Here is a 25,989-nt window from a genome sequence, read left to right as displayed (position 1 = left end):
GACAGACAGGGCTGGGGACAGGGACCCAAGTAAGTGTCATGGGGGGGGGGGGGGGCGCAGGGACGAAGGATGGGGCACGTCGGGAGGGAGGTGAGCAGCAGGGCTGAGCAGTGGGGGGGTGTCTTTGTTGACTCCCCCCAGGCAGGCTGCAGGATGGCGTGAATTTGTCAGGCCTCAGCCCCACAGGGAGGGTAGGGGCACATCTGTCGTGTCCCACCCCCAGGGGCTGCAGTAGGTGGGGGGATGAGGAGGTGACATGGGGGGCAAGGCAGTGGGAGCCCCTGTGCAGGGTGGTGATATTCAAGGGGGGGACCCCAGACTTCCCTCAACACCCCAGACCCTCCCTGAGCATTGGGGAAATCTCCAGTGGAAGGACACCCCTAAACTCCCACTTTGGCGGGGGGCAGCGCAGAACTGGCAGCCCCCCTCAAACCAGCCAGCCAGATTTGGCAGGGGGGAGGGGGGAATCCTTCCAGCCTCCCCCAATGCCATGCTGGGAGGAAGGGGGTACTGAACTGGGAAAACAGGCACAGCCCCCATTAGTGTGTACGTGGGGAGGAGGGTGTCTTTGGGGTACAGCTCTAGCTACTAACCTGGGTGGGGGGCTAGCGAGGGGGGGGACTGGAGAGAGTATATGTTAATATATTTTATTTAATAAAAGCTAAAACCCGCAGAGCGCCTGTGTGCGGCCGCCAGCTCTTGTGTCCCCACCCCGTGTGTCCCCCCCTCCCCTATTTATTGTGTCCAGGGCAGGGACCACATTCATTTTCTCCCCAAAACTGTGTCTTTTGTTGCAAAATGACTGTTTGGGACCCCCCCCCACCCTCCTGGTGAGATCCTGGGAGGGGGACATGGGGACAGGTGACACACTAGTGTCCCCCAGCCCCCGGGGGGGGCCCTCCCTGCTCCCTCTACCCCCATAATCCCACTTCCCCTCCCCGACCGTGCTGACTGTGTACAGATCTCTCATAAACAGATGGAGATGAAAGCTGCTCTGGAGGGTCGCGTGGCTCTGTGAGGGGGGTGTTTGGGTGAAAACACAGCCAAAAAGGGGCAAAATACACCCCTCTAGAAGGGAGGGCTCAGGGAGACATTGGCCCTGGGGCCAGAAACAGGCTTGGGGACACGGGGAGCCTGGGGGAAGGGACAGGGGGAAGGGGACACGCAGCCCTCCGCCTCTCTCTGTTGGTTTTTATTGCATTTATATATAATATATATTCAAACTTTTACAATAATTTTAACTTGATAACATCCAAGTTCGATTTGGTTTTAATACATATAAAATTAGGCCTCTAACAGTGACGGGGAGCCCTCGCTGCCACTCCCCCCCAGAAGAGATCTCCTTAAAAGTAACAGAAAATTAAAGGACCTTCCCGGTTCCTGGGGGCTCCGGCCACTGCCCCAGGGAGGCCGGGGGGGGGGGTAGGGGCGGAGAAGGGCCAAACCAAGTGCAAATCACTGATATGTACAAACTAGACAAGCATCTCTCTGCAAACACCCCCGGGGTGGGGGGGAGAGGGAGGGAGGGAGGGAGGAGGGGGTGCAGCACCCCCAGGGGGACCAGAGCCCCCAGGGAAGAAGGGGGAGCCCTGAAGAATGTGAGGGCTGGTGCCGGGGAGGGGGCCAGGTCCCCCTCAGAAGAGTGTGAGAGGGGACCGGGGGGCCACGTTAGTACAAAAATCCCCCACCCCCCTATCTCTGCGTGGGTCCTGGGGAGGGAAGGGACCCCCGAGCCGAGGCTATGCCGCCTCCAGTGGTCTGGGGGGACTGCGAGGATGAGGAGGGAGGGAACAGGGGCGGGGGGAGGGTCCTTAACAAGTCAATACAAAGCTCAAAGTGTTAGTAGGGATGATGCGTGCCCGGAGCCCCCCCGCGCTGGCCGGGGGCTGGGGGGGCTCATGACGGCATGCACTGCACCCGGTCCGGCCCCTCTTCCTCATCATCCGAGGTGTCGGAGGAGCTGGGAGACTCATCTGAGTCGCCATCCGGTGCTCCTGGCTCTCTTCGGCGCTGCCAGGGAGGGGGCCAGAGAAAGGGGGTGAACAGGCTGGGGGAGCAGCGGGCAAAGGTGGGGGGACATAGAGGGGACCCCAGCACCTACCCGGTGATGGCGTCTCTGTCGCAGGTGGTGCATAAGGAACCAGAGCATGTGGCTGTCAAACATGTCTGTGTGGTGGAGGCTGTCCTCATCCCGCTCCAGCTTGTTCTTCTTGATCACCTGGGGCCAGGCAAGGTGCGGGGGGTCAGGGGGCTGCGGGGCTGGGGGGAACCCAGCCCTCTGACCCCTTCCCCCACCTCACTGTCTGGGTCTCACCTCCTTGAGGCCGGCCAGCTCAGTGGGATTCTCTGCCGTGGGCGCCCAAATCTTGACGTCGTGGTCGAGGCCGCTGGTGGCCAGGACAGGGAGGTGGGGATGGGGCTCCAGGCAGTTCACCTGGGGGCAAGAGGAGGGGGTGTCACCCAAACAGGGCAGGAGGAGTGACCCCAGCACCCACAAGCTCTCTGGTGGCTCTCTAGCCCATCACTCTGGCCTCAAGTTGGGGTCATGAGAGGAGAGCAACATGAGAGGAGATGGGGAGCCCTTGTGGGGCTCCGTGATGTGGCCTTCCCATGGGACCCCCCAGCACAGAGAGGGGCTGCCAGCCCCGGCATCCCCACACTCTGGCTTTGGGAAGGGGGGGACACACGCCACCCCACTCATGAGCAAACCCCAAAACCTGGGGTGCCCCCAAGTAATTCATGGGGCACCAAGCCCAGTGCACCCTTAGAGGCAACAGGTGCAAGGAAAGTGGGGAACCCCAAGCCAGGCAGCAAACCCAACAGGAAAGGGGCCACATCCACCCCAGTGCGCTGAAGCCCAGCTTTGGCTGTCAGGGAGGTCCTCGGGCCGGATCCAGCCCCACAACGGCTCTGCCGGCTGGGGGTGGTGGTGCCAGCAGCCGCCAGGAGCTGGCAGTGGGCCGCGGCCACCCGGACAAAAGGCAACTGTGGGGCCGGTGGAGGAGCAGCACAGCGGGGACCAGCTCGGCCAGGAGTGGGAGGGAGCAGTGGACAGGGCTCTGCTGCCCGTCCCCACGCCAGCGAGGCACTTGCCATCCTCTCAACACCAACCCAAAACCTGTCCCCCTTCTGCCTGCCCGGACCCAGGTGCCAGGGCTGCCAGAAGCACATCCCCTCCCCTCTCAGCCCTGTGCCCATGGGGGACAGGTACTGACCGCCAGGGCAGTGTGTGAGACCAAGTGTCTGCCGGCTCTGAGCCGAAACAGGGCACAGATCCCCCCGCCAGCGCAGGCAGCAGCTGCTCGGGACCTGACCGCTGTCGGCTGGAGCCTGGGAAATTCAGCACAGGGCTGGCCCCGGTGCAGCTGCGTCCCTTTCCTGGATGTGACTGGTTGAGGATGCAGCTGCTTGCCCAGCAGGGAGCAGCGCCCGGATCTGGACCAGGAGCATGCAGCTCTCCTCACAAAGCCCACACATCCCCGCTGGGACGGGGGAAGGGTAGGGGGCTGCCCCATCCTGGACAGTAGCAGCTCTGACGTCCCCACCCCTCCTTCAGTGACAAGCACCCCATGGGCATTTGGGCAAAATCCCTGTGGGATTTTGTATGCCAGAAGACCTTCAAGGCACCGTGGCCCTTGCTAGCATGCCTCAGCTGTCCCTGCTGTCGCTCCCCAGGCAGGAGCAGTGCTGAGCACCCTGCACATGGGACACCAGGAGCCTGCGAGGGCCCTGCTTGGCTTTTGGTAGAAAAAGCACAGAGAGCAGTGGCAAGTTCATGTGGGCATGTGGAAGTGGCTTGAGCTGGTGGGGACATAAAGCCCAGCTCGCAGGGGGTGGAGTAGCAGGGCAGCACAGGGACTCACCACTCCTCCCTTGTCACCCTCCATGAACTGCACAATCTGGCAGGACGATTTCTCCCACAGGAAGATGTGGCCGCAATCGCTGCCGCTCACCACAAACTCGCTTTTTGGGCCATAAAAGTTGACGCCTTTCACTGAAAGGAGAGAAACAAGCAGCCCGAGGCCATCAGGAGCCCTCCCTGCCATGAATTCGCTTCCTGCCTGGCAGCCAGCGAGTTTCCAGGGTTACCGGTGTGGATCTCTTCCGTCCCCAGACACATAATAGCTCATTCTTTGCAAGCCCAAGAGTTTGTGTTAAGGGTCTTTGAGAGGAAGACGAAACACTAAGAGCTGCAGAAATAAGCTAAAAGCAGGCAATTATTCTTCCAGGTTGCTCTGGGGATGGCCCCTCACCTTCACACTGCCCCAAAGCCTGGTTGCAGGTGCGAGGAGGGGTAAGCCACGCTCCATGCCCCCCTCCCGGGGTGTAGGCAGCGAGCTTGGCCCTGCTCACTGCTGGGGAAGAGGACATGGTGGTGGTGGGAGGTCGACAGAGACCTGGGAAGTGCCCCCAAGCTCCCCCGCAGTGGGGGATGCAGCCTGCCGGGGGTGGTCTGCCCCAACATCTGTCCCAGCTGGTCCTTACCAGTGGCATTATTGCGATGTCCCTTGTATCTCTTGATGTACTCTGCTCCATCGCTGTGAGAAGAGTTGAAGAGATAAATGTCTTCATCGTTGTAGCTGGCCAACAGCTCTGGCATAGGATGGAAGAGATGGGCATCAGCAGGGAGCACACGGAGATAGTCTCTCTGCTAGGGGTGGGTATGCTGCAAGACCCCCGGGTGCTCCATCCCACAGTGCCACAGCCCCGGCTACCCGTGACTCGCCCATCAGCCCTGCACAGCAGGATCGCCTCTGCAGGTTTCCAGCAGTCACGGGATGCCACAGCGCCTGTATGGCCCCCAGCCTGTGGCACGGTCACTCACCTGAGCCGTCATGGCTGTAGACAAGACAGGTGATGTTGGCTTTGGACTCACTGTTCACCTAGGGAAAGCACAGACACCTCTGCTCCCACCTCCTCCTCCCACAGTGTGCCAGCACACCTACGCTAGCCATCTGCCTGCTTAGAGCTCGGTGCATAAGTGACTGCTCTGCAAGGGCTGCAAAGTCAGACCATAAAACCACTGCCTCTTCCTACGCCAAGGCAGGACTTTATGGACAGTGGAAGATTTGGGTCAAGGAAAAAAAACAAAGCCGAGACAGTTTGTTCGGCCTCTCCAGCTGTTTTCCAGGCAGGAAGCCTGCAATAGGCTTGGCCAGCGAGTGCTTCTCAGCCACTCCTACACTAAGCTCCTGAGGGAGTGCTCCACAGATCCGGGCAGTGAGGTCTGCCCAGGCCCCATCCCAGGCTCTTGCTCTGCGGCGAGTGCTGCTGGCACCAACCCGGCTACAGGAGCTGGGCAAAGGCCGGTCCTGCTGGTGAGGCTGGTATGGCCAGCCCCTCTGTCAGCAGGAGACCTAGCTGCTTGTCATTAACCCTGCAGCGGACGCAGTGTACCCCCCAGGTTTGCCCACCCATCAGGCTCAGCTTTGCTCGTTGCCGGCACACAGGGCACACGAGCTGCAGCGCTGTGGCAGGGCTGCCGCCCACCCACGCAGGTGGCCACCATGGCATGTTCTCTGCTGGTCCACCCACCCACTATCTCTCTCACGCCACGTCCCTGCAGGGGAGGGTGCTGCCCATCGGGCCAGTACACCACAAAATCAAGCCACTTACCAAGTGGTGAGGGCAGAACTTCTTTAGCACACCGTTGTTCTCATTCTCATCTATTTTCCGCTGGTCATAAATCCTGGGGGAAGGACAACAGGTGTTTGGCACTCACTCGAGACACGAGGGATGCCGAGCCGATAGGCATGGAGGGCTGGCGCTGCCCACCTCTGTGGGCTGGGGCAGGAAGAGAGCAGCAGATCTCCCCGACCACGCAGACACCATGTCTGAACCAGCTCTGAAACCACGACTTGTCCCAATGCTGGCCAGAGGCTCCGACCTTTGCCAAGCGATCTGCAGAGCTGTGAGTGGCCCAGACTGGCAGAAGCCTCAGCCAAAGCAGCTTAATGTCACCTCTTGTTATGTTGGAGGCATTGCTTGGTGATGCGTGACAATGTCAAAGCCTGCATGCACACAGGCTATGACCTGCATCTGGGGCTCTGTCAGCCCAGAGGCTGCTCTGCAAGGGGGGACGTGACTGCCATTGTGCCTGTCCCTTGGCTGGCTTGGGCTCCTCTGCGTCCCCAACCTCCCCTCCCTGATGTGGAAGCCCACCAGGAGCTGCCCAGTGGTGGGGAAGCTGGGGAAGAGGAGGCACTTGGATATGGGCAGAGAACAAAGAGAGAGCAACAGAACGGGAAGGAGGGGAGGCTGTGTTTTGAGCAACAATCCTGGGCTCTTCTGAAAGCTACCAAGCTAGCGAGGCACCGGCGCTGCTGTTTGAGCAGTCTGCGAGCCCATGTGTTAAGTGTTTCCATGCCCAGCGCCCCAGGAGCTGCTGCCTGCATGCCAGACACCCGCATGGCTGGCGCTCCAGGGAGCTGATGCCGCATAAGTGATCTCAATGGCAGGGCTGCAGCATCCTCCCACTCTCCGAAGAGCGGCCCCTATGCATCCTCAGGGGGCCAAGTGATGCCACAGTTCTGCTCGCTCTCAGGGAGCTGGGAAGCAGGCAGTCTTGGTGCATGTTCGATTCACCTCTGCCCAAAACAGGCGCCACACGAGTTGCACCTTAAAATCCGCCAGCCGCAAAGGAGCTCTGCACTGATGCAGGGAGCCAAGGGGCCAGACACACAGACACAGCCTGGTCCCATGCCAGGGGCTCTCCTGAGTGTTTCAAAGGCCAGGGGAGCTTGCATTTGTCACTTAAGGAGCTCAGTCCCACTGAAACCAAGACCATCCCCGAGCCTTAATCTCATCTCCGATGCCCTCCAGGCACTGCCTGCAGGTGGGGGATGGAGAGGAGGTTTATCGGCCGTTTGTTAAGAACATTGCTAGTTCCTGAGGGGAGGACTGCCCGGCTTCAGGGCAGGCTGGACAGTGGATCCCAGGGTTAAACCTCAAAGGATCCAAATCCTCCTCTATTAATCCCCCTTGTGTTCCTGCTGTTATGGGAGAATAGGCTTTGGAGGCATTAATGATTGAAGCCACAAGCACTTCTGCAGGGGACATCAGATTTCAGAGCTTGCAGAGGTACCAACTGAGCCCCACAGGGATGTTCAAGTCCACTCTAGGGGCTCAGTCTGGGCCCCCAGCACAGACTCACCTGACAAACTGATCTCTGCCTCCCACAGCAAACTGGTAGGTGTTGGCTGGGTTCACATAGATGGTGTATAGACCTACTTTCTTCTCCTTTTCCTTTGTCACAACCAGTTTCCTTTAAGAGACAAGGAAAAATAACAACAAAAAAAATCCACCTCAAATTCAAAACAGGGTCCAGATGGGAAAAGCAGGAGCTGTGAGAGTCTCTTACTCACTCTCAGAAAAAAAAAAAAACAAAACACCACCAACAACAAAAAAACCCACCACCCAACCATTTCAGCCTCCCAGCTGAAGCAAGCACATGTTCTGTCTGCAACTCAAACAGCGCAGAGTGAAATCATTCTCCGGCGTTTTCCTCCGAAAAGTCTGAAGGGTTTCAGGGCCTGAACTCAAGCCCAACGGAGCCTGACAGGCAGTGGCGAGGGCAGAATCGGATTAACTCCAGAGCAGAAATGCTTTGCTGTTATTTTTCCCCACCCGCCTCACTGTAATAAGGCCCAGATTTAACGAAATCCGACACATACCATCCCCCCTCCCCCAGGAGCTCAATATTTCGGCTTTGCAGACACGAATACAAACTGAGGCAGCATCCTCAAGAAGGAACAGCCAGCTCAAACGCTTGTCTTTCTTCTAATTATACCGTTTGGCTTAATGAAAGATGGGAGCTGCCTACAGTCTGCCTGCGAACCCTGCCTCCAGAGCGGTTTCACGCTCACAGGGTGACAATTCCCTGCGAGCATCAAACCCAAACAGCAGCGTGGATCCCCACGAAGAAAGAGGAGGGACAGACCCATGCCAGCCTACTGACCAACAGACTCCTCTCCAAACAGACCCGGCAAATGGAGGGGGGAAGTGGGGATGAGGATTAAATGTGGCTGTTTTGAAATGCCCTGGCAGTTTTTGTCCTGGTTATGAAACAGATGGGTTTAAGGCTGTAGACAAAAGCACTCGCATATACAAATAAAACCAAACCACCGGGAGATGAACGCTGAAGCCCTCGGTTTTAAGCAGGATCATCTTCAAAATAATATGCTGTTGTATTGGAAAAGTACCCCGATACCAAAACCAGGCGTCTGTTTGAATACCCACTGGGGATTTATTTTGGAAGCTTGTCAGAAACGACACATCTCTCAGCGATACGGGTTAAGATCCAGCATGCACCATCCGGCTGCTTGCTAATTATTGTTTTTCAATTAACTGCAATAGCGCTCATGCGATGAGCGAGTCAGGCGACCCACGAGCTCCAAGCTGCTGCCAGCATGGAGAAATTTCAGTGCTGTGATTAATCTGCCACTTCACTGCGCAGAAGGAGCATGGGACCCTCAGCGCTGCCCCTGGGATGGGTAAATGGATACAGGACAGGCAGCCTTTGGCAGCCACCGCAGCAGGCGTGCTTGCGCAGGGGCAGGGACCTGCTGCAGTGGTATTATTTCTGTTTCCTATCTCAACAGGACCCCATCCCAGGGAGGATGAGGGTTCAAATGCACTCATCTAATTAGCAAGGTTCATATCTGTATCCTCACATGAGATGGTCAGCCCCAGACCAGCCACCAAAAAGCATTCTGGTCTGACCCTGCACCTCAGGGAAGACAAAACAGCTTGAAAGCCAGAAAATACCTGTTTTCCCACTTTATGCCTATTGAATGGGCATGTGCTGCCGTGAAAATGCAGCAGCACAAGCGGGACCCACAGCCCTACGCAGCCGAGTGCTGCCCACTCGTGGGGGAGCCCCCCGAGACCCCAGATCTCCCTCTGGAGCTTCCCTGGTCCTGGCAACGGGAGCAGGTAGAGAAATACTCACGAGGCGGGCCGGTCTTGTCTCAGATCAATGGTGAAGACTACAGCATCTTCACCTGCTGATAGGAAAGTGCATGGAGAATCCGGTTCTAGGGCCAGCTGGAAGATAAATACTTGGGCATTGGTTCCCTTTTTACCCAACAAAGTGGCAAGATCCCTTTCTCCCAGCAAACCATCAGTCATTAACAGGAGCTGATGCAGCACCAAGCCCTCTATACCCTGCAGCCATGTGCTCACGTCACCGCTTTGCAGGCACCGAGACCCTCCTCATCACCCTCAGAGGTGACAGCAATTATAAAGAAGCATTTAAGAATCGGTCCCTCCATGGCAACAGCTTTGCATTCACTATTCCTGGCAGCCGGTGTGCCAGAACGGCCCTGGGGCATTTCAGGGTTTCCTAGATGCTGCCCACTCCCTCCACAGGCTGGTCTGGGCTCACCTTGTGTGAAGCTCCTTTGTGCTGTGCCACGCGCTTGGTGTTTTTGCAGCACTGGGTGGCAGAGAGCTCGGCCACCCGGACCTGGCCGTCCCGAGCACACATTGCCAGAGTGGAGTCACCGCTGTTGGGGAGGAACTTGGCCTAGAAAAAAGCAAGTGGAGGGGTGGCTTTCAACGCCGGGGCAGGGGCTTGTGTACGCATGGATGGAAACGGGGTGAAACAGGAGAGAAATTGGCATGGCACAGCCTCTCTGAACACAGCTCCTGCCCATGGCCGTTCCCAAAACTGTTGCTCACCAGGGCCAGAGGAGCAGAAGGGGTAAGCTCTGCAGGGCATGGGGGCATCTCACCCCACTGTCCCCAGCCAGGGCTCCACCAGACAGTGGATTTTAGGGCACAGCAGTGGGTTTTGATGGTTAGTTACCACTGCACAGCAGCTGGACTCCTCCTACAGCCCCTAGCTTTAACAACAGGTTTCTCCTGCCCTGCACAGCATTATCCAGCTGAAATTACGTGCTTCTAGAGCAATCACCTACCCACCGTGGGGATCTTCTATCACCCCCAGCCCTCCGAGGACCCTCCCTGCATGCTCCTCACCTGGAAAACGTTGCTCTTGTGGCCACTCTCGAACTCCAGCACCGGCTGCCTCCTGACCCAGTCCCACACCACCACTTTGAGGTCATCGCTGCCACTGGCCAGCCATGTGCCACGCTGGTTAAAGTGCAGGGTGTTGACACAGCCCGTGTGGCCCTCCAGGCCATGCTGGAGGCGGAATCGTTGCACGAAGACCCTGGCCCCGCAGGCCTCATAGACGAAGCGGGCGCTGGAGCCCAGCTCCCTTTCCCGGAGGGCATGGACTGCCTGCCAGCGGGGCTGGGGCAGCGCCGAGGTCTCCGAGGACACCCAGTCCTCCAGGGCCTGCTCATCGTCAGAGGAGTCTTGGTCATGGTTGGCACGCTTGCGCTGGGCACGGCGGTGGGACTGCTGCTCCTCCTCTTCGTCCTCCTCCTCTTCCTCCTCTGAGTGTGACCGATCGAGGGCACGGTTCTCCTCATTTATGGAGTAGTGGCCCGTGTCGTCCATGCTATCAGAGTCCTTCTCTTCCCCCGAGCTCTCCGTGTCCGTGTCCCGGCTCTCTGTGCTGGTGCGGTTGGGCCCCACATCATCTCCTGTGAGGCTCAGGCTGAGGTCGGAGGCCTCCACCTCGATGCCAGAGGAGGTTTCTCGGCCCTCCTCGGCTGACATCTCCTCTGGGCTGCTGGACAAGCTGCCTGCGTGGTGCAGACAACACCGTGAACCTCCCCAGCAGGAGACCCCAGGCACGGACAGACTGGTCCCCGCTGGCACCCTTACCATTCACTATGTCTGTCTTCCCGTCCATGCTGCTTCCTTTATCCGACATCGTGTTTTCCAGAGCACTCACCCTGCATGCAAGAGAGGGAGAGAGCAGAAGCTGGAGCATCCCTGCTACAGCCAGTCTGCCGAGACAGGGACGTGCTGGCCTGTCCCTGTGTCGGTGGAGCCACATATAAGCCCACGGCATTGCAGGCTGGTCTGGAGAGCACCACTTTCTAAGGGAAAACACAATCAGCAGAGAAGTGATGCACACGTGGCCACAGGCTTGGTGACCACACTCGATGCACAGAAGCATGCACAGCAACAAAAGCTCATAGGCTGTTGCTGAGGGCAGAGTGAATGGTAACATCCCTTGGCCTCCACTGAGGCACTCGCAGCTGAGTAACGAGGCCGCTTGGCACCATCCCCTGAACCCTGCTCCAGTTTCTAATTTGCTCAGATGCTGTCAACGTAGCAGGGAAGCAGATCTGTGACACATTGTGCTGCCTGTTCTCCTGCCTGTGGGATGGCTCCTGGCTCCCACTGTCTGTGCCTGGTCCCTGCTTCACCTCTCACAGTAAGACAGGTGCTTCCCGATCAGTGATCCCCAGCCAGGCTCAGGGGAAGGAGGAGGTGTTGACTCCAATGATTGCTACAGCAAGGCAGCTGCACAACACACATCCCTGGCTTGGGACAGGCAGGGAGGCAGGAGCGGGGCTCGGATCACAGGCAGATGAGGAAAGGTGGCTGGGGAGGCAGCAAGTCACAGTATCGAGAAACTTCTTGACACCTGCAGACCATAGGCAGCCAGTTAAAAGCTGCTCAGGCAGGTTTTTTTAACCCCAGCAACAGATTTTTTAAACACCTTCCCATGCACAAAATCCTCACAGCATCACCAAGGGGCTGTTCTCCTCCATGCCACAGACGGAACAGCAGCCCCAGACACCTGGCCAGCCTACTTGGCCTCCCCCAAGAGCAAGCTTTGGCCTTTGGCACCCCCACCAACTCAGCTCCTCCTGGGGAGCAGGCAAGAGCAGAACCAGGCAACGAGGCCAGGAGCTCCCTGGCATTTCCAGTTGCTCCAGGTGAGGTTCACCAATTCCTTACCAGCATATGGAAAACCAAAGGCAAGCACATTTTTGGCTCCCAGGCATTTCCCAGCCTTTGCTTTGGAGGGCCGGCTGCTGCAGGGAGGGGAGGCACGGGCTGCAGGAGCACTGACGGCCCCGCTGCATCCAGGGACAGCATCCAAAGTGGCCTAGGCTCCCCTCCGCTGCAGGGGCAGGTCCTGCGGGACTGTGGCTGTGAAGTGGAGCTGCCTCTGTGCCTGGGGGCTGCAGACCCTGCCCAGGATCACGGATCCAGCGCCCACAGGTGGCTTTTGGTGAGACCACCAGCGCCCAGCTGCCGGCAGAGCTGCCTCACCAGGTTACACCAAGACACAGGAGGAAAACACGCTGGAGTCACAAGCAGCAGAGGTTTTGCCAAGGTGGAGGGAAAAAAAAATTAAAAATAACATTTTGTTTATGCTTGCTTGTTCTTTACTCCCCTTCTATTTTTAGTCAAACTTTTTCATACTTGGTTTAGCTGCTTGCTCTTAACCAGTGTCAGGGAGTCTGCTAAAAGTTCCCCGTTTACACGCAAGGAAAAGCTGAGCCAGAACATCATTAACTCTGATTACGGCAAACACTCCGGAGACTAATCCTCACTAGATTGGGAATTAACACCAGCAGAGCCCCAAAGAGCCAAAGAAGGCAAAAAGCTCTGCCCACGCTGGGTCTGTCACTGCCAGTCCAAGCCTAGGCATGGCTCCCCTCTAAGAAACAGGCAATTTAGGAGGCAAGTGGGGCTCACTGAAGCTGCCGACCCAGAGGTATGGCTGCGGGGCGATGGACCAGGGGCCACCGCCACTGCCTGATGGCACTGTCACCACCTGATGGCACTGTGGCTGTGCCCGGGGAAGGCCTGGGCAGCCAAGCTGGCTCCGGCTGAAGCCTGATAAAAGCTCTTACAGTGTAGGAGCGTTTATAAGGAAACCAAGTTTATGCAACTGAAAACACCAGCGAGCTTCAGCCAACTGCAGCCACTCGCTCAATAACAAGAGTAGCGGTGCAGAAATAAAAGATAAAGTGTTTTCTGCAGCTTCAGTTTTAACTATTCCCCAGTTGGTGCTGCCAGCCTGCACAGAATCACTTTAAAACCACTGACACTGTGGAGAGGCGGTGGAAAGGACTGAAAAGCAAAGCAGGGGACGAGAGCTGCCCCAGACCCTCAGCCCTCCTCTCTCCTGCCCAAACCTGCCAGATCTCCACTCTGCGCTGGCAGCCAGATGCGGTGCCGAGCCCAGCCCTCCAGCACCGGCAGCTCTCAGCACGTGAAGGCTTTGTGCTGGTGGCGCGATGAAGAGCGGGTGTTCACCTCCTGCAAAGCACCAAGGCTCAGCCCTACGAGGGGATTACTCACCGCCGCGGCGGGGGCGGCTTGTGCACACTCAGCCGGCAAGTTTGCAGTGCTGCAGACGGTGCCCTGTGCCTGCCCAGGTCTGTCCCCAGGGGCTGTGTGCAGGACCAGGAGGGAGCTTGGGCAGGACTGGTTTTAATTTACTGCTCTAAGTGGCAAGGCGACTCTGTCCCTCGTATGGCGCCTGTCATGCCAGATGACTAAGGAACAGGCTCAAAACACCGCAGTGCTCAGCTATGGCTTAACTCCCCGCCGCTCAAGCTCGAGTAGTCAGGAAATCGGAAAGTCCATGAACAGGACAACTTTCACTCCGCCAGTTATTGTGCCTTCAGTGGCATTATTAATCCAAGGGGCTGGGAGTCTTTGCATGTACAAAAGGAACCGAGTTTGGACTTTGCTCCTCGGTAGTTATTTTCCTCCGCCAAATTGCCTATTCAGATCTGTCATTAACACTCTTTCACGGCAGCCTTTTCACGAAGGTGAGGAACAAGAAACACGCTTTCAGAGGAAAGGAATCCATTAGCAAATAATTAGCCTGACTTCATTTCTCATCCACCCACACCAGAGGACCATAACCTTGCTAGGAAATTAAGCAAATTGCGGGGAAAAAAAGCCCCTAGCTGCCTCGGCGGATCTAACAGCAGGGACAGACACAGCCTCTGCCAGTGCCACGGACACCACAGGGGACACTGGGATCCCCAGCCATCTTCTATGCCCAGGAGCACAACGCTAGCCTATGCCAGCTGCCCGGTACCGATGGATAGGCAAGCTAGGTGCTCGGCACCAACAGCTCTGCGTCAGCCTCCCCAGCCACCCACCAGCTCCACCCGCAGGCACCGAAGCCATTCACGTGGCAGGGAGATTAAAGTGTGCGTAGACCGGCAGCCCTGCGGCACGGCACAGCACAGCGTGCCATCGACACTCGAGGGCTCAGGCAGCGACAAACCGGCAGCAAGCGGACACGGGGGAATGCTACGCTCGAGTTACCAATGGCTGGAAATGCAGATGGCCCTGAAGGTATTGCTTCCACCTCCCCAAACTGGGGAGCATTGGTTGAGGGATGCAATGAGACACCGCTCGGTGTGGACTGGAGGAAGCTGGGACACGGTCAGCCATGCAGAGAGCCCCGAGCCCTCACCAAGAGATTTGAACCTGTCACCAAGCTGCTAGTGCCAGGCTGGGTCTCCCTGCCAAGGTGGCAATGTCTCAGGGCGCATGGCTGGAACCAGTGAACCCCGCGTGGTTCCAGGGCACCGTGCAGAGTGACCCCAGGAGCTGACATGTTGACTCCAGGGAACTGCAGAACCCACATCTGGACAGGATCAGTGCTCCCAGCTTCACATGCTCAAAGCCTCACTCCAGCACCCTTGTGAGAGTCCTAAAAATATCACTCCGCATGCCACAGCCTCCTGGCTGCCGGGATTGAGCTGCGGGTGCTGCCACAGCATGCCAGGCTCAGGCTGCCATGTCAGGACTCACACCACCGTGCCTTCCCAATGGTTTGCCAGGCTCCAAGCCCCCAAACCATCACAATACCAGTCAGCATCTCCAACGGCCGTGCCCAAGAGATAGTCCTTTCCATCCCAAGCCGATACCCCAACCTGTAAAGCCACGAGCCAGTGGGACACAGGCCATGCTCTGTGCAGCAGATGGCTCCAGTCCCTCACTGCTACCCGAGATCTGCCACCCATCTGCGCCGGCACTCAGTGCCCCTCCGCAGCACCCACAGGACTTGGCCACATGCCGTGGCATTGCCAACCCAGCCACTTTACACCTGGAAACCCAGTGCTTGCAGCCGCTTAGTCCCTGAATGATCTGTCATTAAAATATTTACATAGCTATATAAACACCTTAATAGCCAGGCTCCACAGGCACTCTGCACCCAAACCGTGTTTGGGCTACATAAAGCAAAGAAGCAACAGGGCCAGAAGCGAGCAAGGGGTGTTTTTGACCCACCAAGAGCCCCTCACCTCAGTTTCCACCACCCTGGCACACCAAGACGCCCACAGGATGCCACAGCACAGCCTCGTGCCTGCCTTTACACCGGGTCCCTCCTGCACATGTGTCGCACGGGGCTCCGCTGAGCCTCTTCTATTTAAGGAAAGTTTTCTCATCAGACCTGGACCGAGGCAACCTCGTTTGTTCACTGCAGAGGAGCCCTCTTCCCCCGCCCCCCCCGAGATGGTGTTGGGGGGTTTAAACCCCCAGTTAAACCTCCCGCGACAAGCGGGTTTCTACCCCAAACAGCCCTTGCAGGGGAGGGGCTGGCCAGGCACCTCTGGTTTGCCAAGACATGGGCAGAAACCTGCCAGTGGGTCGCGTTCTGGAGAGCCTTGGTTAATTACAAACCTGCCCGGGAGCCCAGCAGATCCTAGTGACAATGCTAATTAAGCAGTTTCCCATTTGCAATTACACGGAGGTCTGGGATCCCCATCTCGGAGCATCCTGGGCACAGAAGCACCTCTTTGGGCGATGCAGCGCCCACCTCCCCACTGCTTTTCCCAGCCATCCCACAGCACAGCCAGGGGGATGGCATGAACCTGCTCCCAGTGCAGGCAGAGCCTAATTAACTGCAGCTAACAAGCACCAGCTGCCTCAGCATGCAGCACCACCCCTTCCCTGTCCAGCACCCAGGAAGGCCGAGGCTCCTGGCTCTCCAGGGGAGCACAGTGGTCCCAGGGCTGAGGAAAGCCTGGCCAGCAGGAGAAATCCTGCAGGAGCAAAGAGGGGAGCAGCCAGAGCAGCCCAAGACCACTCCACTGACACGAATAATTCAGCATTGCAAAGGAGACAAGGGCAGATGCAGCCCTAGCCTCCACCTCTGCAGCAAGCAGGATAGACAGACGGACAGAAGGCAAGCGCTGCCGGACCCAGGGCGTCCCACTCACCTGCGCAGCAGCGGCAGCGGTGCTGCGGGCAGCAAGTGCCGAGGCCGGAAGTTCGCTGGCAGCTGACGGAAACGACAGGTTAAAGCCCAGCAGCACAGGGCCCAGCCGCACCTGCCCCGGGGACCCCTGCTCCCTGGGAACCCCCCTGGGGACAACAGGGACTGTCCTGGAAGGGAGGGGGTGAGGAAGGCCCAAGGACAATGAGGTTTGGACCTGGGAGGGCAGGAGGGACCCTCAGCTGAGCTCTGCCCCAGGACCGAGGTAGTGAAACCAGCTCTAGGGCTGAAAAGGACCCCCAGTGCCTCCTCAAGGCACTGTGACACCACGGGGGCACTGGGGAAGGAGCCCTGGGGGCAGGGGGGGACCCTCAGCAACACGCCAAGGCGGGACAACACCCTGGGGACAGCAGGGGTACACTCAACATCCCCCCAAAGAGATGATGAAACCACGGAGGTGACAGGGACCAGCCCTGAGAACAGAAGGGACTCCCCAGTACTCCCTGAAAGGGATGGCAACACCCCTGGGGCAACAGGGACCGACCCTGGGGGCAGAAGGGACCCCCAACCCTTCCCAAGGGCTGATGAGCCCTTCGAGGCAACAGAAACCAGCCCTGGAGGCAAGAGAGCCCACCCCAACACCCTCCCCAAAGCACAACGTCCCCAGGAGAGCAGCAAGGACCCCCCCAAAGGCACAACGACCTCCTAGGGGCAGCAGGGACCCCCGCAAAGGCGCAGGGACCCTCTAGGAGCAACAGGGACCCTCCCAGCGCCCCCCCCAAAGGCGCAGAGACCCCCCGGGGGCAGCCAGGGACCCCCAGTGCCCCATGACCGCAGGGGGGTACCTCGCCCCCGCCCCCAGCCGCCCCCGAAGGCCTGGTACACCGCGAGGGCGGCCGGACCCCCCGGGCTGGGCCCCCTCCGGAGGAGTCCTCCCGGCCCGGCCCCGAGCGGGCCCCGCCCCCGGCCCCGCCGCCCGGCGGGTGGGGGAGGGGAGGGCCGCCGGGGCCGGGGCTAGAACCGCCGGCCAGGGCGGGGAGGGGGAGGAAGGGGAGGCCCCGCACCGACCCGACTCCCGGCAGCTCCCGGCCGTCGCTCAGGCGCGGGCCCCGCGGCCGCCGGCTGCTCCTCCGCCACCGGCTCCGGGCCCAGCTGCCGCCATCTTAGCGCACCGCCTCCGCGGGACGCTTTACGGCGCCCAGGCGCCGCTTTACGGCAACGGCCGCTGCGCGACACTGCGCGACACCACCGCCCCTCCCTGCCGTTGCCATGGCAGCGGCGACCCCTACCCCCGTGTTATTGTAGGGTCACCCTGTACCCCCTCAGTGTTATTGTAGGGTCTCCTTGTGCCCCTCTAACGTTATTGTGGGGTCACCCCCCACCCTCCGTGTTATTGTAGGGTCACCCCATGTCCCCCCGCCATGTTACTACTGTAGGGTCACCCCGTAAAACCCCCCCATGTTACTGTAGGATCTCCTTGTGTCTCCCCCCACGTTACTGTAGGGTCTCAGGCCTCCCCTCCCCTGTGTGTTACTCAGGGTCCCCAGGGGTGCCCCCCCATCATTGTAGGGTCACCCCACATCCCCCTCATTTCAGCAGGGTGCCGCTGGCTGCCTCTGCCTCACTTTCCTCAGGCAGGAGCCAGTGTAGTTGCCAACATCTTTATTGCGGACATCGGGGGGACACATGTGTCCCCAGGGCCGGGGGTCCCTATGCCCCCCACCCCACACCGGGCCCCCCCCAGCCACCCCCGGCACCCCCACAGTGCGGGACGGCAGAGCTGGTGCTGCTGTGTCCAGCCCCGCTCCTCAGTGGCTGCGGCTCCGGCTCTGCTCGGCCTCCTCGTCCTCATCCTTGTCAGGGCCTTAATTAGTCGGTAACAAGGCAGGGGCCATCCTTGGCAGCACAGCACCGGGGAGGGGGGGGGGCTGTGGGCACCCCCCTCCCGCCACCGGCGCTACATGAGGCGGCATTGCTCACCACCTGTCGCCCCCGGCAGGTCCAGGTTAAGGCCGGGGGGCTGTGGGGGGGGGGGAGGGAGGTGAGCCAAGGGACCCAGGCATCCGGGGGGCTCCGGACAGGGCCCCCGCCCCCCCAGGGGTCCCTGGTGACACTCACCGACTCCCCGGCCAATTCCTTGGGTGGGTGCCCCAGGTCCTGAAGCTGCCGGGGAGACATGGGGGTCATCAGGATGGCACTGGGGGCCCGGGGGGGTCCGTCTCCCCCCCAGCTAACCTGCTGCATGAGGTTGAGGAGGGTCTCAAAGCGCGCTCGCCGCTCCTCCTCGCCCTCGCCTGGCTGCTCATCCTCCAGCTGCTGGCAGATGCGGCCCATCACGCCGTGCTGCGCCCGGTACCGCTCGTACTGCTCGGCTGGCAGCGCCTCACCGTGCCGCCGCAGCCACTCGGGGTACTGTGGGGGGAGAGCGGGGGGTCACACCGGGACCACTGCACCCGTCCCACGTCCCGTCCCAGTGCCACCGGACCCCCCACCTTCTCAGTGATCTCCTTCAGTGAAGGGTAGAGCACGTCCTTGGAGAGCAGGCTCTGCATGATGCTCCGCATGACGGGCAGGACGCTGCCCTCGCCATCGCCCTCCTCCAGCCCCAGCCCCTCCAGTGCCTTCGCCAGCTCCTCCTCTGAGGCCGAGGAGCTCTGCAAGGACACCATCAGCACCCCCCCGGGACGGGGGGCACCCCCGGGGGGACCCTGATTGTTCAGCAGGGGGGTGTCCATACCTGCAGGTCAGTGGCGTTCTTGGCCAGGCCACTCAGCGTCTCCTTCAGGCAGGAGGTGAACTCCTGCTGCGACGCCGTGTCGCTGCCTGTGGGGGCCAGGAGACACCAGTCAAGGGACAGGGAGATGCCGGGCACCCTGGGGCACCCTGCTCAGCAAGGGTCGGGGTCTTGTCTTGGGGATCCCGCTCCCAAATGGGGATCCCAGGGGGCTGAGGGACCGGGGTATCGCCCAAAAGCCCTCAAGCCTTCCCCACATCCCGCTCCACCACGGCGCCGGCCGGCAGCAAGGAGCCTCAGGGAGCTCTCGGCACGCAGGAGGACGCCCAGCACTGCAATGCCGGAGAGGTGCCAACCAGCCCCGAGCCAAACCGAGACCTCCTGGCATGGTGGGGAACCCACAGCCGCCAATGCCCCCAAAGCCCCATACCACCCTGGGCCAGCACATGCTGCTCACTCTGCCATGACCTCGGTCTCCCAGCTGTTGGCGAGATCTGGACGCCAGTGCGCTCCCGGCACAGCAAGGGCTCACCAGGCTGCAACACGCCAACTCTGGCACAACCGAGCCAGCAGCCAGGAAGGGTGGCCGACCTTTGACACGCTCCTTTGTCATGTCATTTAAACACACCGGCAGCGACGCCCACGTGCCGGCCCCACTCACCCACTCTTCCCGCCGCTTCTGACAGCTTCTGGAACTGCTCCACCAAGTGCGGCTCCTCCCGGGCCAGCTCCTGCATGGCCTGCTCAAACTCGGCCGCTGCCTGCGAGGCCAGCTCCCCCTCAAACAGCTCCTGGAAGAACCTCTCCTGCGAGGCGAAGAGGGAGGCCTGGGGAGAGGGGCACGGTCAGGCCCCCCCACCACCACGGGGATGGTGTCTCCCCACCCCGAGGGACGGGGCGAGGGTGGCGGCCGCATCCTGGCAGCGTCGCACCTTGGCGGCGGCGCTGGGCGAGGGCTGGGCCCCAGGGGGGGGCGGCGGCGGTGGGGGGGGGGCGGCGGGCCTGGCCTTCTCGAAGTCATCCAGGGCACCTGGGGAAGGGGCCGGGCTGAGGGGGGACCCCCGGGCACCCCTGGCCCAGGGTCACCCCCCCCGTCCCCAAAGTAGCCCCCTGCACCCCATAATGACCCCCATCCCGTGGCACAGGCCAGCTCCCGCTGCCTCGCTGCACCCCATGGACCCCAATGCCTGCCCAGCCCCAGGGGCCCTGCCCCGACACCCCTCCCCCGCTGTGCCCCAATAACTGCACCCCAACAACCCCCCAGTCCCACTGCACCCCAATAAACCCCAGCCCCACTGCACCGCCAATAACCCCCTGCGCCCATTGCACCCCAATAACCTCCCGTCCCCCCCGCACCCCGTAACCCCCGGCCCCCTCCGCTCGCCGCCCGCCGGCCCCGCTCACTGTCGAGCAGCTCCTCCAGCTCCGGGTCGGGGCCCGGGCCCGGCTCCGCCGCCATCTTCGCGCCGCACCGCCTCCGCCGGGGGGGCGGGACCGCCGAGCCCCGCCCCACGGAGGCCACGCCCTCCACACGAGCCCCGCCCCTCGCGGCGCGGTTCCGCTGTGCGCCCGCCAGGCGGCGCCGCAGTGCACGGGGCGGGGCGGGGCCCGCCCGAACCGGGGAGCCGTGACCCCCCCTCCACGGACCGGGCGGCCGTGACAGCCAGCCCACGCGGTCCCAGCCCAGGGGATCCTGGTCCCTGGGGTCCCAGCTCTCGGGGTCCCAGCCCTCGGGGTCCCAGATGTTGGGGTCTCTCCCTGGGCTCCAGCCCCTCGGGGTCCCAGCTGTCGAGGTCCTAGCGATCGGGGTCCCAGCCCCTTGGGTCTCACGAGTGCAGGACACCCACGGGGCCACTCATGCCCCATGTCCTTGGAGGGTCCTGGTGCCTGAAGTGATCCCCCCTAGCAAAGGGGCCGGCAGCAGCTCCTCCAGACCCAAGCCCGTCCCTCGCAGGTGCCCAACACGTCCCCGACAAGGGCTACCAGGCACGTGTCCCCCAGGGCCAGGGCAAAGCCCTGGGGGATGCGGAAGTCACTTCCTTCCCCTTTCCCCAAATAGCTGCTATGCAAAGGGCAGGTGGCCCCACCAGCGCACGGCAGAGTGCCGGGATGGCCAGGAGTGCGGCACTGCTCCTCTGGGGTGAGTGCCCGGGCATGGGCCTTGGGGCTGGGCAGGGGGCCTGATGCCACAGGGATGGGCGCCTAGACCCCTCCCATACTTTGGGGAGCAGTGAGTTGAAGCAGAGCCCAGTGGCACTGGCCGGCCCATGGGGAGGGCGTGCTGGGTGGCTGTGGGGTCCCCTGAGGTCCCAAACACCAGCAGAGCCAGCACACGGGGTTGTACCCCCCAGCGTGCCTGGGGCTGTGGGGCTGGAGCAGCTGTGGGGACGGGGCTGTGGGGACAGGGTTGAGGGGACAGGCATCACAGGGATAGGGATGTGGGGACTGGTGTCATGGGGCTGGGGTGGCTGTGGGGGTGGGTACATGGGGATGGGGCTGTGAGGGCAGAGCTGTAATGATGGGGACATGGGGACAAGCACCATGCAGATGGGGCCATATGCCACAGGGATGGGGCCATGGGGATGGGTGCTGTGGGGCTGGCGGAAGTGTCCCCATGCTCTGCGCAAGCTCGGGATGGCTGTGCTGCCCAGACACAGTGCGTGGGCGGCTCTGACGCAGCCATGTCCCCTGGGCTCTCCCAGCTGTCCTGGGAACCATCCCCGCACCCTTTCCCACGGGTGCTGGTGTCCCCACAAGGGCAGCTTGGGGACAGCCCCCGCACCCCTTCCCCTGGGTGCCGGTGTCCCCGTGGCAGCAGCCCCCACCCAGCACCTCTCCCCTTCCTTCCAGCCCAAGCCCTCGGCCTCACTGGTGAGTCCTTGCTGGTCCCCAACCCTGCTGTCCCCAGACACTGCCGGTGGCCCCGGCAGACTGGCGTCCCCTGTCACCTTGCAGGTGCCCAGCCCAGCCAGCTCACGCTGGACCCCCCCTGGACACCGGTGTTCCTGACAGAGAAGGTGACACTGACCTGCCAGGGCTCTGGCGCGCCCGGCCCCGCCAAGTGGTATGTCAATGAGCAGTTCTGGCAGCAGGCAAGATCCAACCACATCCACATCACCACAGACCTACCCAGGAGCTACAGCTTGCAGTGCCGCAGCCCTGGTGCCAGGCTCAGCCCCTCCATCACCTTGGGCTTCTCGAATGGTGAGGGGTGGCATGGGTGCCCCTGCCCTGGCACGTGCGGGTGCCACAAGGGCTCTGGGTGGGCTCTCTTTCTCAGCCTCTTGCCCCTCGTGTGACAGGAGCCCATCCTGTGCATGCTGGCTGCATCTCCTGCACATAACTGGGTGCATCCGCGTGCACACCAGTGCATCCTTGTGCACACCGGTGCATCCCCATGCCATGGGAGCCCACCAGCCGAATCCCTGTGCACCAGCCGCCCCCGCCCTCTCTTGCAGACTGGCTGGTGCTGCAGGTGCCGGCGCGGGTGCTGCTGGAGGGGGACGCGCTGCCGCTGCGCTGCCGGGGCTGGAAGGACATGCATGTCGCCCAGGTGCAGTTCTTCCATGAAAGGGAGGCGCTGGGGGGGCTTTCCCAGGGGACCGAGCTGCTCCTGCCCTCCCTGCAGCTGCACCACAGCGGGCACTACCGCTGCCAAGCCACCGTGGGCCATGTCTTTCCAACGTGGCAGGAATCGGCACTGGTGATGGTGGCGGTGCAAGGTGAGCACCCCCTCCCCAACACCCACCTGGCAGGGTGCAGCCCCCCTTCCCCAGCGGGCTCGGCGTCACCGCTCCCCCCCGGCTCCCTCCCAGAGCTCTTCACGGTGCCGGTGCTGCGCCTGGAGGGCCCGGCCGAGCCCCGCGAGGGAACCCCCGTGGCCCTGGGCTGCCTCAGCCACCTCAGCCCCCTGCGGCCCCTCACCCGCCTCCAGCACCTATTCTACCAGGATGACATGGTGGTGGGGGGGCCCCAGGGCTCGCCCCAGCTCCAGCTGCCGGCCGTGGGGCTGTCCCACTCGGGGAACTACTCCTGCGAAGTGCGGACAGAGACGGCCAGCGTGCGGAAACGCAGCACCCCGGTCACCGTCACGGTGCGCAGTGAGTGTGCAGGAGGGATGGGGGCGTACCAGGGCCCTGCAGCCATCCCTGGGTCCCCACATCCCTCCCCAGGTCCTCCCACCCCTGCCTGGCTCCTCCCATCCCTTCCCACATTCCCACATCGGGGGGATCCCCACATCCCTCCCCAGGTCCCTCCCTGGGATCCCTTCATGCCTCCCTAGGTCCCCCCATTCCTTCCCAGGTCCCTCCCCAGGTCCCCACATCCCCCCAGGGTCCTTCCATTCATTTCCAAGTCCCCCCCTCCCTGCCTAGGTCCCCCTCATTTCTCCCTGGGGTCACCCGATCCCTCTCCAGGTCCCTCCATCCCTCCCTGGGGTTGCCCAATCCTTCCCTGTCGTCCCTCCATGTTGCCCAGGTCCCTCCATCCCTCCTCTGGTCCCCCTTCCCTGTCTGGGTCCCTCCATCCCTCTCCAAGTCCCCCCCCCCTTCCCTAGGTCCCCCATCCCTGCCTGTCTCCTCTCTGCAGGGGTCCCAGTCTCGGGGGTGTCCCTGGTGGCACAGCCCCCCGGGGGGCAGGTGGCAGAGGGAGACCGCCTGGTGCTGAGCTGCTCGGTGGCTGAGGGGACGGGGCCCCTCTCCTTCTCCTGGCACCGGCAGGGCTCAGCTGTGCCACTGGCCACAGGCCCCTACTACAAGCTCCGCACTGTGCGGCACCAGGACAGCGGCCGCTACCACTGCACGGCCACCAACGGTGGCACGGCGGCCGACAGCCCGCCGCTGTGGGTCACTGTCCTGGGTGAGCAGGACCCTCTGGCTTCGGGTGCCCTCCACCCACGGTGTCACCTCATCCCGCCACTAGTCTGACCCCAGCACCATCTTTCTGCCTGGTAGTGCCAGTGGCTGGTGCCACCATCACGATGGCAAGGATGGAGCCGGTGGTGCCAGTGGGCGAGAATGTCAACCTGAGCTGCTCCGTGCGGGTGGGCACCGCGCCGGTGACCTTCACCTGGCTGCGGGACGGGCAGGAGCTGGACTCGGGGCCCGTCCTGTCCCTGGGTACTGTGGGGCCAGCACATGCTGGGACCTACCAGTGCCTGGCCACCAACCGCCTCGGCACCCACCGCATCTTCCGGGCACGCAGCCTGGCTCTGGCCCTCTCGGTGACGCAGCCAAGACAGGGAGGGCAGCACCAGGGCACAGGTGGGGGCTACGCCCATCTTCCCCCCCGCCCCCCTGGTCCCGCATGGGTGTCCAGCCCCCCAGGGTCAGGGCTGACCTGGGCTTGTCCCTGCTCTGTCCCCAGCCATGGCCGTGGGGCTCAGCATGTCCCTCCTGCTCCTGCTCGTGCTCACTGCTGCCATGGGCTGGTACCTCCGGCGCCGGTGCCGTGCAGGTGGGTCACCCACACCGGGGGGCTGGGGACCAGGTCTGTGGTCCCAGGTGGGGTAAAAGCCCCCCACACCGGCTGGGGGGTGGGCAATGGGGCTGCACCCTGCATCCCTCATCTTAGCTAGGGCTGAGCCCCCAGCGCCCTTGGCTCAGGGTCCTGGGCGGGTCTTAGGGGCCCTCCCTGCTTGCAGCTCATGTACCCCCATCTCAGCTGGGTATGCGGGGCTGAGTCCTTGGTACCGCCAGGTTGGGGGTCCTGGAGGGTCTTGGGGGGTGTTGTCTCCTTCCTGGGCATGCAGGGCTGAGCCCCATGGTCCTTGGCTTGGGGTCCAGGGGGTCTTGGGATGCCTTGGGTGGTCTCCCTCCTTGCAGCCCACATCTCCCTGTCTCATCTGGGGGCCTGGTACCCCCAGGTGAAACTCATCGGAGTCCCCAGTACCACCAGCTCAGGGGCCCGGGGTCCTCCCTCCCTCCTGGGCATGCATGGCTGAGCCCTGGGGTCCTTCGTTTGGGGTCCTGGGGAGTCTCAGGGGTCCTGGGGATCCCTTGCCACTGTGACTCCCGAGACCCCAGGGTTGCTCACACACCCCCTTGCCTTGCAGCTGCTGGGAAGAGCCAGAGCAGGTGAGCGGGGGGGGGGGGGGGGGGGGGCGGTGTCCGGCCACGAAGCCCCTTGCCCTGGGGCTGGGACAGCAGGTTACCCGCCCCCGTCCCGGTCTGCTCCCGCCCCAGCCACGCCATTGTCCCGCAGGGACCCCACGATCCCTCCGGAGCCCGAGGGTCGCCAGCCAGAGCCCACAGCCCCCCCCGGGGAGCTGGAGGACGGGGAGGTGCTGTACACCTGTGTCGTGGTCACCGAGCGGGACGGGGGTGAGTACGGCGGGTGGAGTGGGGGACGCGCCGCCCACGCGTGTCACCGCCCCCAGCCCGGGTCCCCGAACCGCTTTCTCTTCCAGGCACCTCCCCGTCCCGCTCCCCCCGGGGCTCCCCCCGCTCCGCACCCCCGCGGGAGCCGCCCGTTACCTACGCTGTGCTGCCGGGTCCCCACGCGCGGCTGCGGCTCCCGAGCGACACCTACGAGAACGTCCCGTGACACCACGAGGCACTGGGGGGGGGGGGGGGAGGCGGTGGGGAGCGGGGACCGTGCTCGTGCGCGCTGGTGTCCATGTGTCCCACGGACAAACCCCCAGACACACAACCCACGGCTCCCGCGGGGTGGCCACTCCTCTGCCCGGGGCCCGATCCGGATCAGCAGAGCCCAGCCCCGGCGGGGGGTGTCCCGAGTGGAGGGGTCCTGCGTGGGGCTACACAGGGCACCCCGTGCTCCCCATTCCCCCTCCCAGTACCCTCAGGGGCTCCCCATTCCCCCTCCCAGTGCTCCCCACTCATCCTTCCAGTGCTCTGTGGGTGTCCCCAGTCCTCCCCAATGCTCCCAGCACCCCCTGCCTCCCTCTTCCTCTCCCCCTCACCCCCCCCCTCCCTCCAGCGGTTCCCCCCACTCCCCCACCCCTGGGAAGCTCAGGGGTGCCAGGCTCTGGCTGCATCTCAGGGAAGGTGCTGGGCCCCCCCTTGAGACATCTGGGGGCCCCCCCCAACCAGGGCTCTGGGGGGGCCGGGGGGCACAGGACCCATTTCCACGGTATCGGCCCCAAAATGCAGCTTTTTCATTAAATGTGTAAATGGTGTTTTTCTCCCCTGTGAACATTTCCTCCACCCAGAAACATGCGGCAGCTGTCACCAGG

The 25,989-nt window shown here is 62.2% G+C and overlaps 3 protein-coding genes across 6 annotated transcripts; 1 reads left to right on the top strand and 2 right to left on the bottom strand.

Annotated features, from left to right (window-relative positions):
* Nucleotides 1-1,174: 1,174 nt before the first annotated feature.
* On the bottom strand, nt 1,175-17,265 carry DCAF8 (DDB1 and CUL4 associated factor 8). 2 transcript variants are annotated; one of them, XM_069794035.1, is made up of 14 exons: nt 17,132-17,265; nt 16,068-16,129; nt 10,738-10,808; nt 9,982-10,655; nt 9,386-9,526; nt 8,951-9,045; nt 7,154-7,264; nt 5,617-5,689; nt 4,826-4,883; nt 4,486-4,593; nt 3,864-3,994; nt 2,315-2,434; nt 2,102-2,218; nt 1,175-2,010 (listed from the first exon to the last, which is right to left on the bottom strand). In XM_069794035.1, exons 3-14 carry the CDS (start codon nt 10,784-10,786, stop codon nt 1,897-1,899), a joined length of 1,791 nt encoding a protein of 596 aa, XP_069650136.1. In that variant the 5' UTR covers nt 10,787-10,808; nt 16,068-16,129; nt 17,132-17,265; the 3' UTR covers nt 1,175-1,896. The 2 variants fall into 2 exon arrangements, with proteins under 2 accessions (XP_069650136.1, XP_069650138.1); XM_069794037.1 differs by lacking the exon at nt 16,068-16,129 and having other exon boundaries at nt 17,132-17,257.
* Nucleotides 17,266-17,764: 499 nt separating this feature from the next.
* PEX19 (peroxisomal biogenesis factor 19) lies at nt 17,765-20,678 on the bottom strand. Of its 3 annotated transcripts, none has more exons than XM_069794061.1 (8): nt 20,202-20,341; nt 19,730-19,827; nt 19,459-19,603; nt 18,801-18,886; nt 18,556-18,717; nt 18,299-18,475; nt 18,182-18,226; nt 17,773-18,083 (listed from the first exon to the last, which is right to left on the bottom strand). In XM_069794061.1, the coding sequence occupies exons 1-8, from the start codon at nt 20,254-20,256 to the stop codon at nt 18,021-18,023; spliced, it is 831 nt and encodes a 276-aa protein (XP_069650162.1). In that variant the 5' UTR covers nt 20,257-20,341; the 3' UTR covers nt 17,773-18,020. The 3 variants fall into 3 exon arrangements, with proteins under 3 accessions (XP_069650160.1, XP_069650162.1, XP_069650161.1); XM_069794060.1 differs by having other exon boundaries at nt 17,774-18,083; nt 19,459-19,624; XM_069794059.1 differs by lacking the exon at nt 19,730-19,827 and having other exon boundaries at nt 17,765-18,083; nt 19,459-19,624; nt 20,202-20,678.
* Nucleotides 20,679-20,835: 157 nt separating this feature from the next.
* FCGR2A (Fc gamma receptor IIa) lies at nt 20,836-25,477 on the top strand. The gene is given in 10 exon segments (XM_069794030.1): nt 20,836-20,937; nt 21,648-21,668; nt 21,753-22,001; nt 22,256-22,897; nt 23,385-23,654; nt 23,750-24,058; nt 24,162-24,251; nt 24,850-24,871; nt 24,999-25,134; nt 25,137-25,477. Coding segments are annotated over 10 exon segments (2,019 nt in total). The 5' UTR covers nt 20,836-20,861; the 3' UTR covers nt 25,341-25,477.
* Nucleotides 25,478-25,989: the final 512 nt, after the last annotated feature.

The sequence above is a fragment of the Haliaeetus albicilla genome, chromosome 10 (genome assembly GCF_947461875.1).
Source record: "Haliaeetus albicilla chromosome 10, bHalAlb1.1, whole genome shotgun sequence".
Lineage (NCBI taxonomy): Eukaryota > Metazoa > Chordata > Aves > Accipitriformes > Accipitridae > Haliaeetus > Haliaeetus albicilla.
Note: the sequence above shows the minus strand (reverse complement) of the source record. Positions and strands in the feature narration are given on the sequence as shown.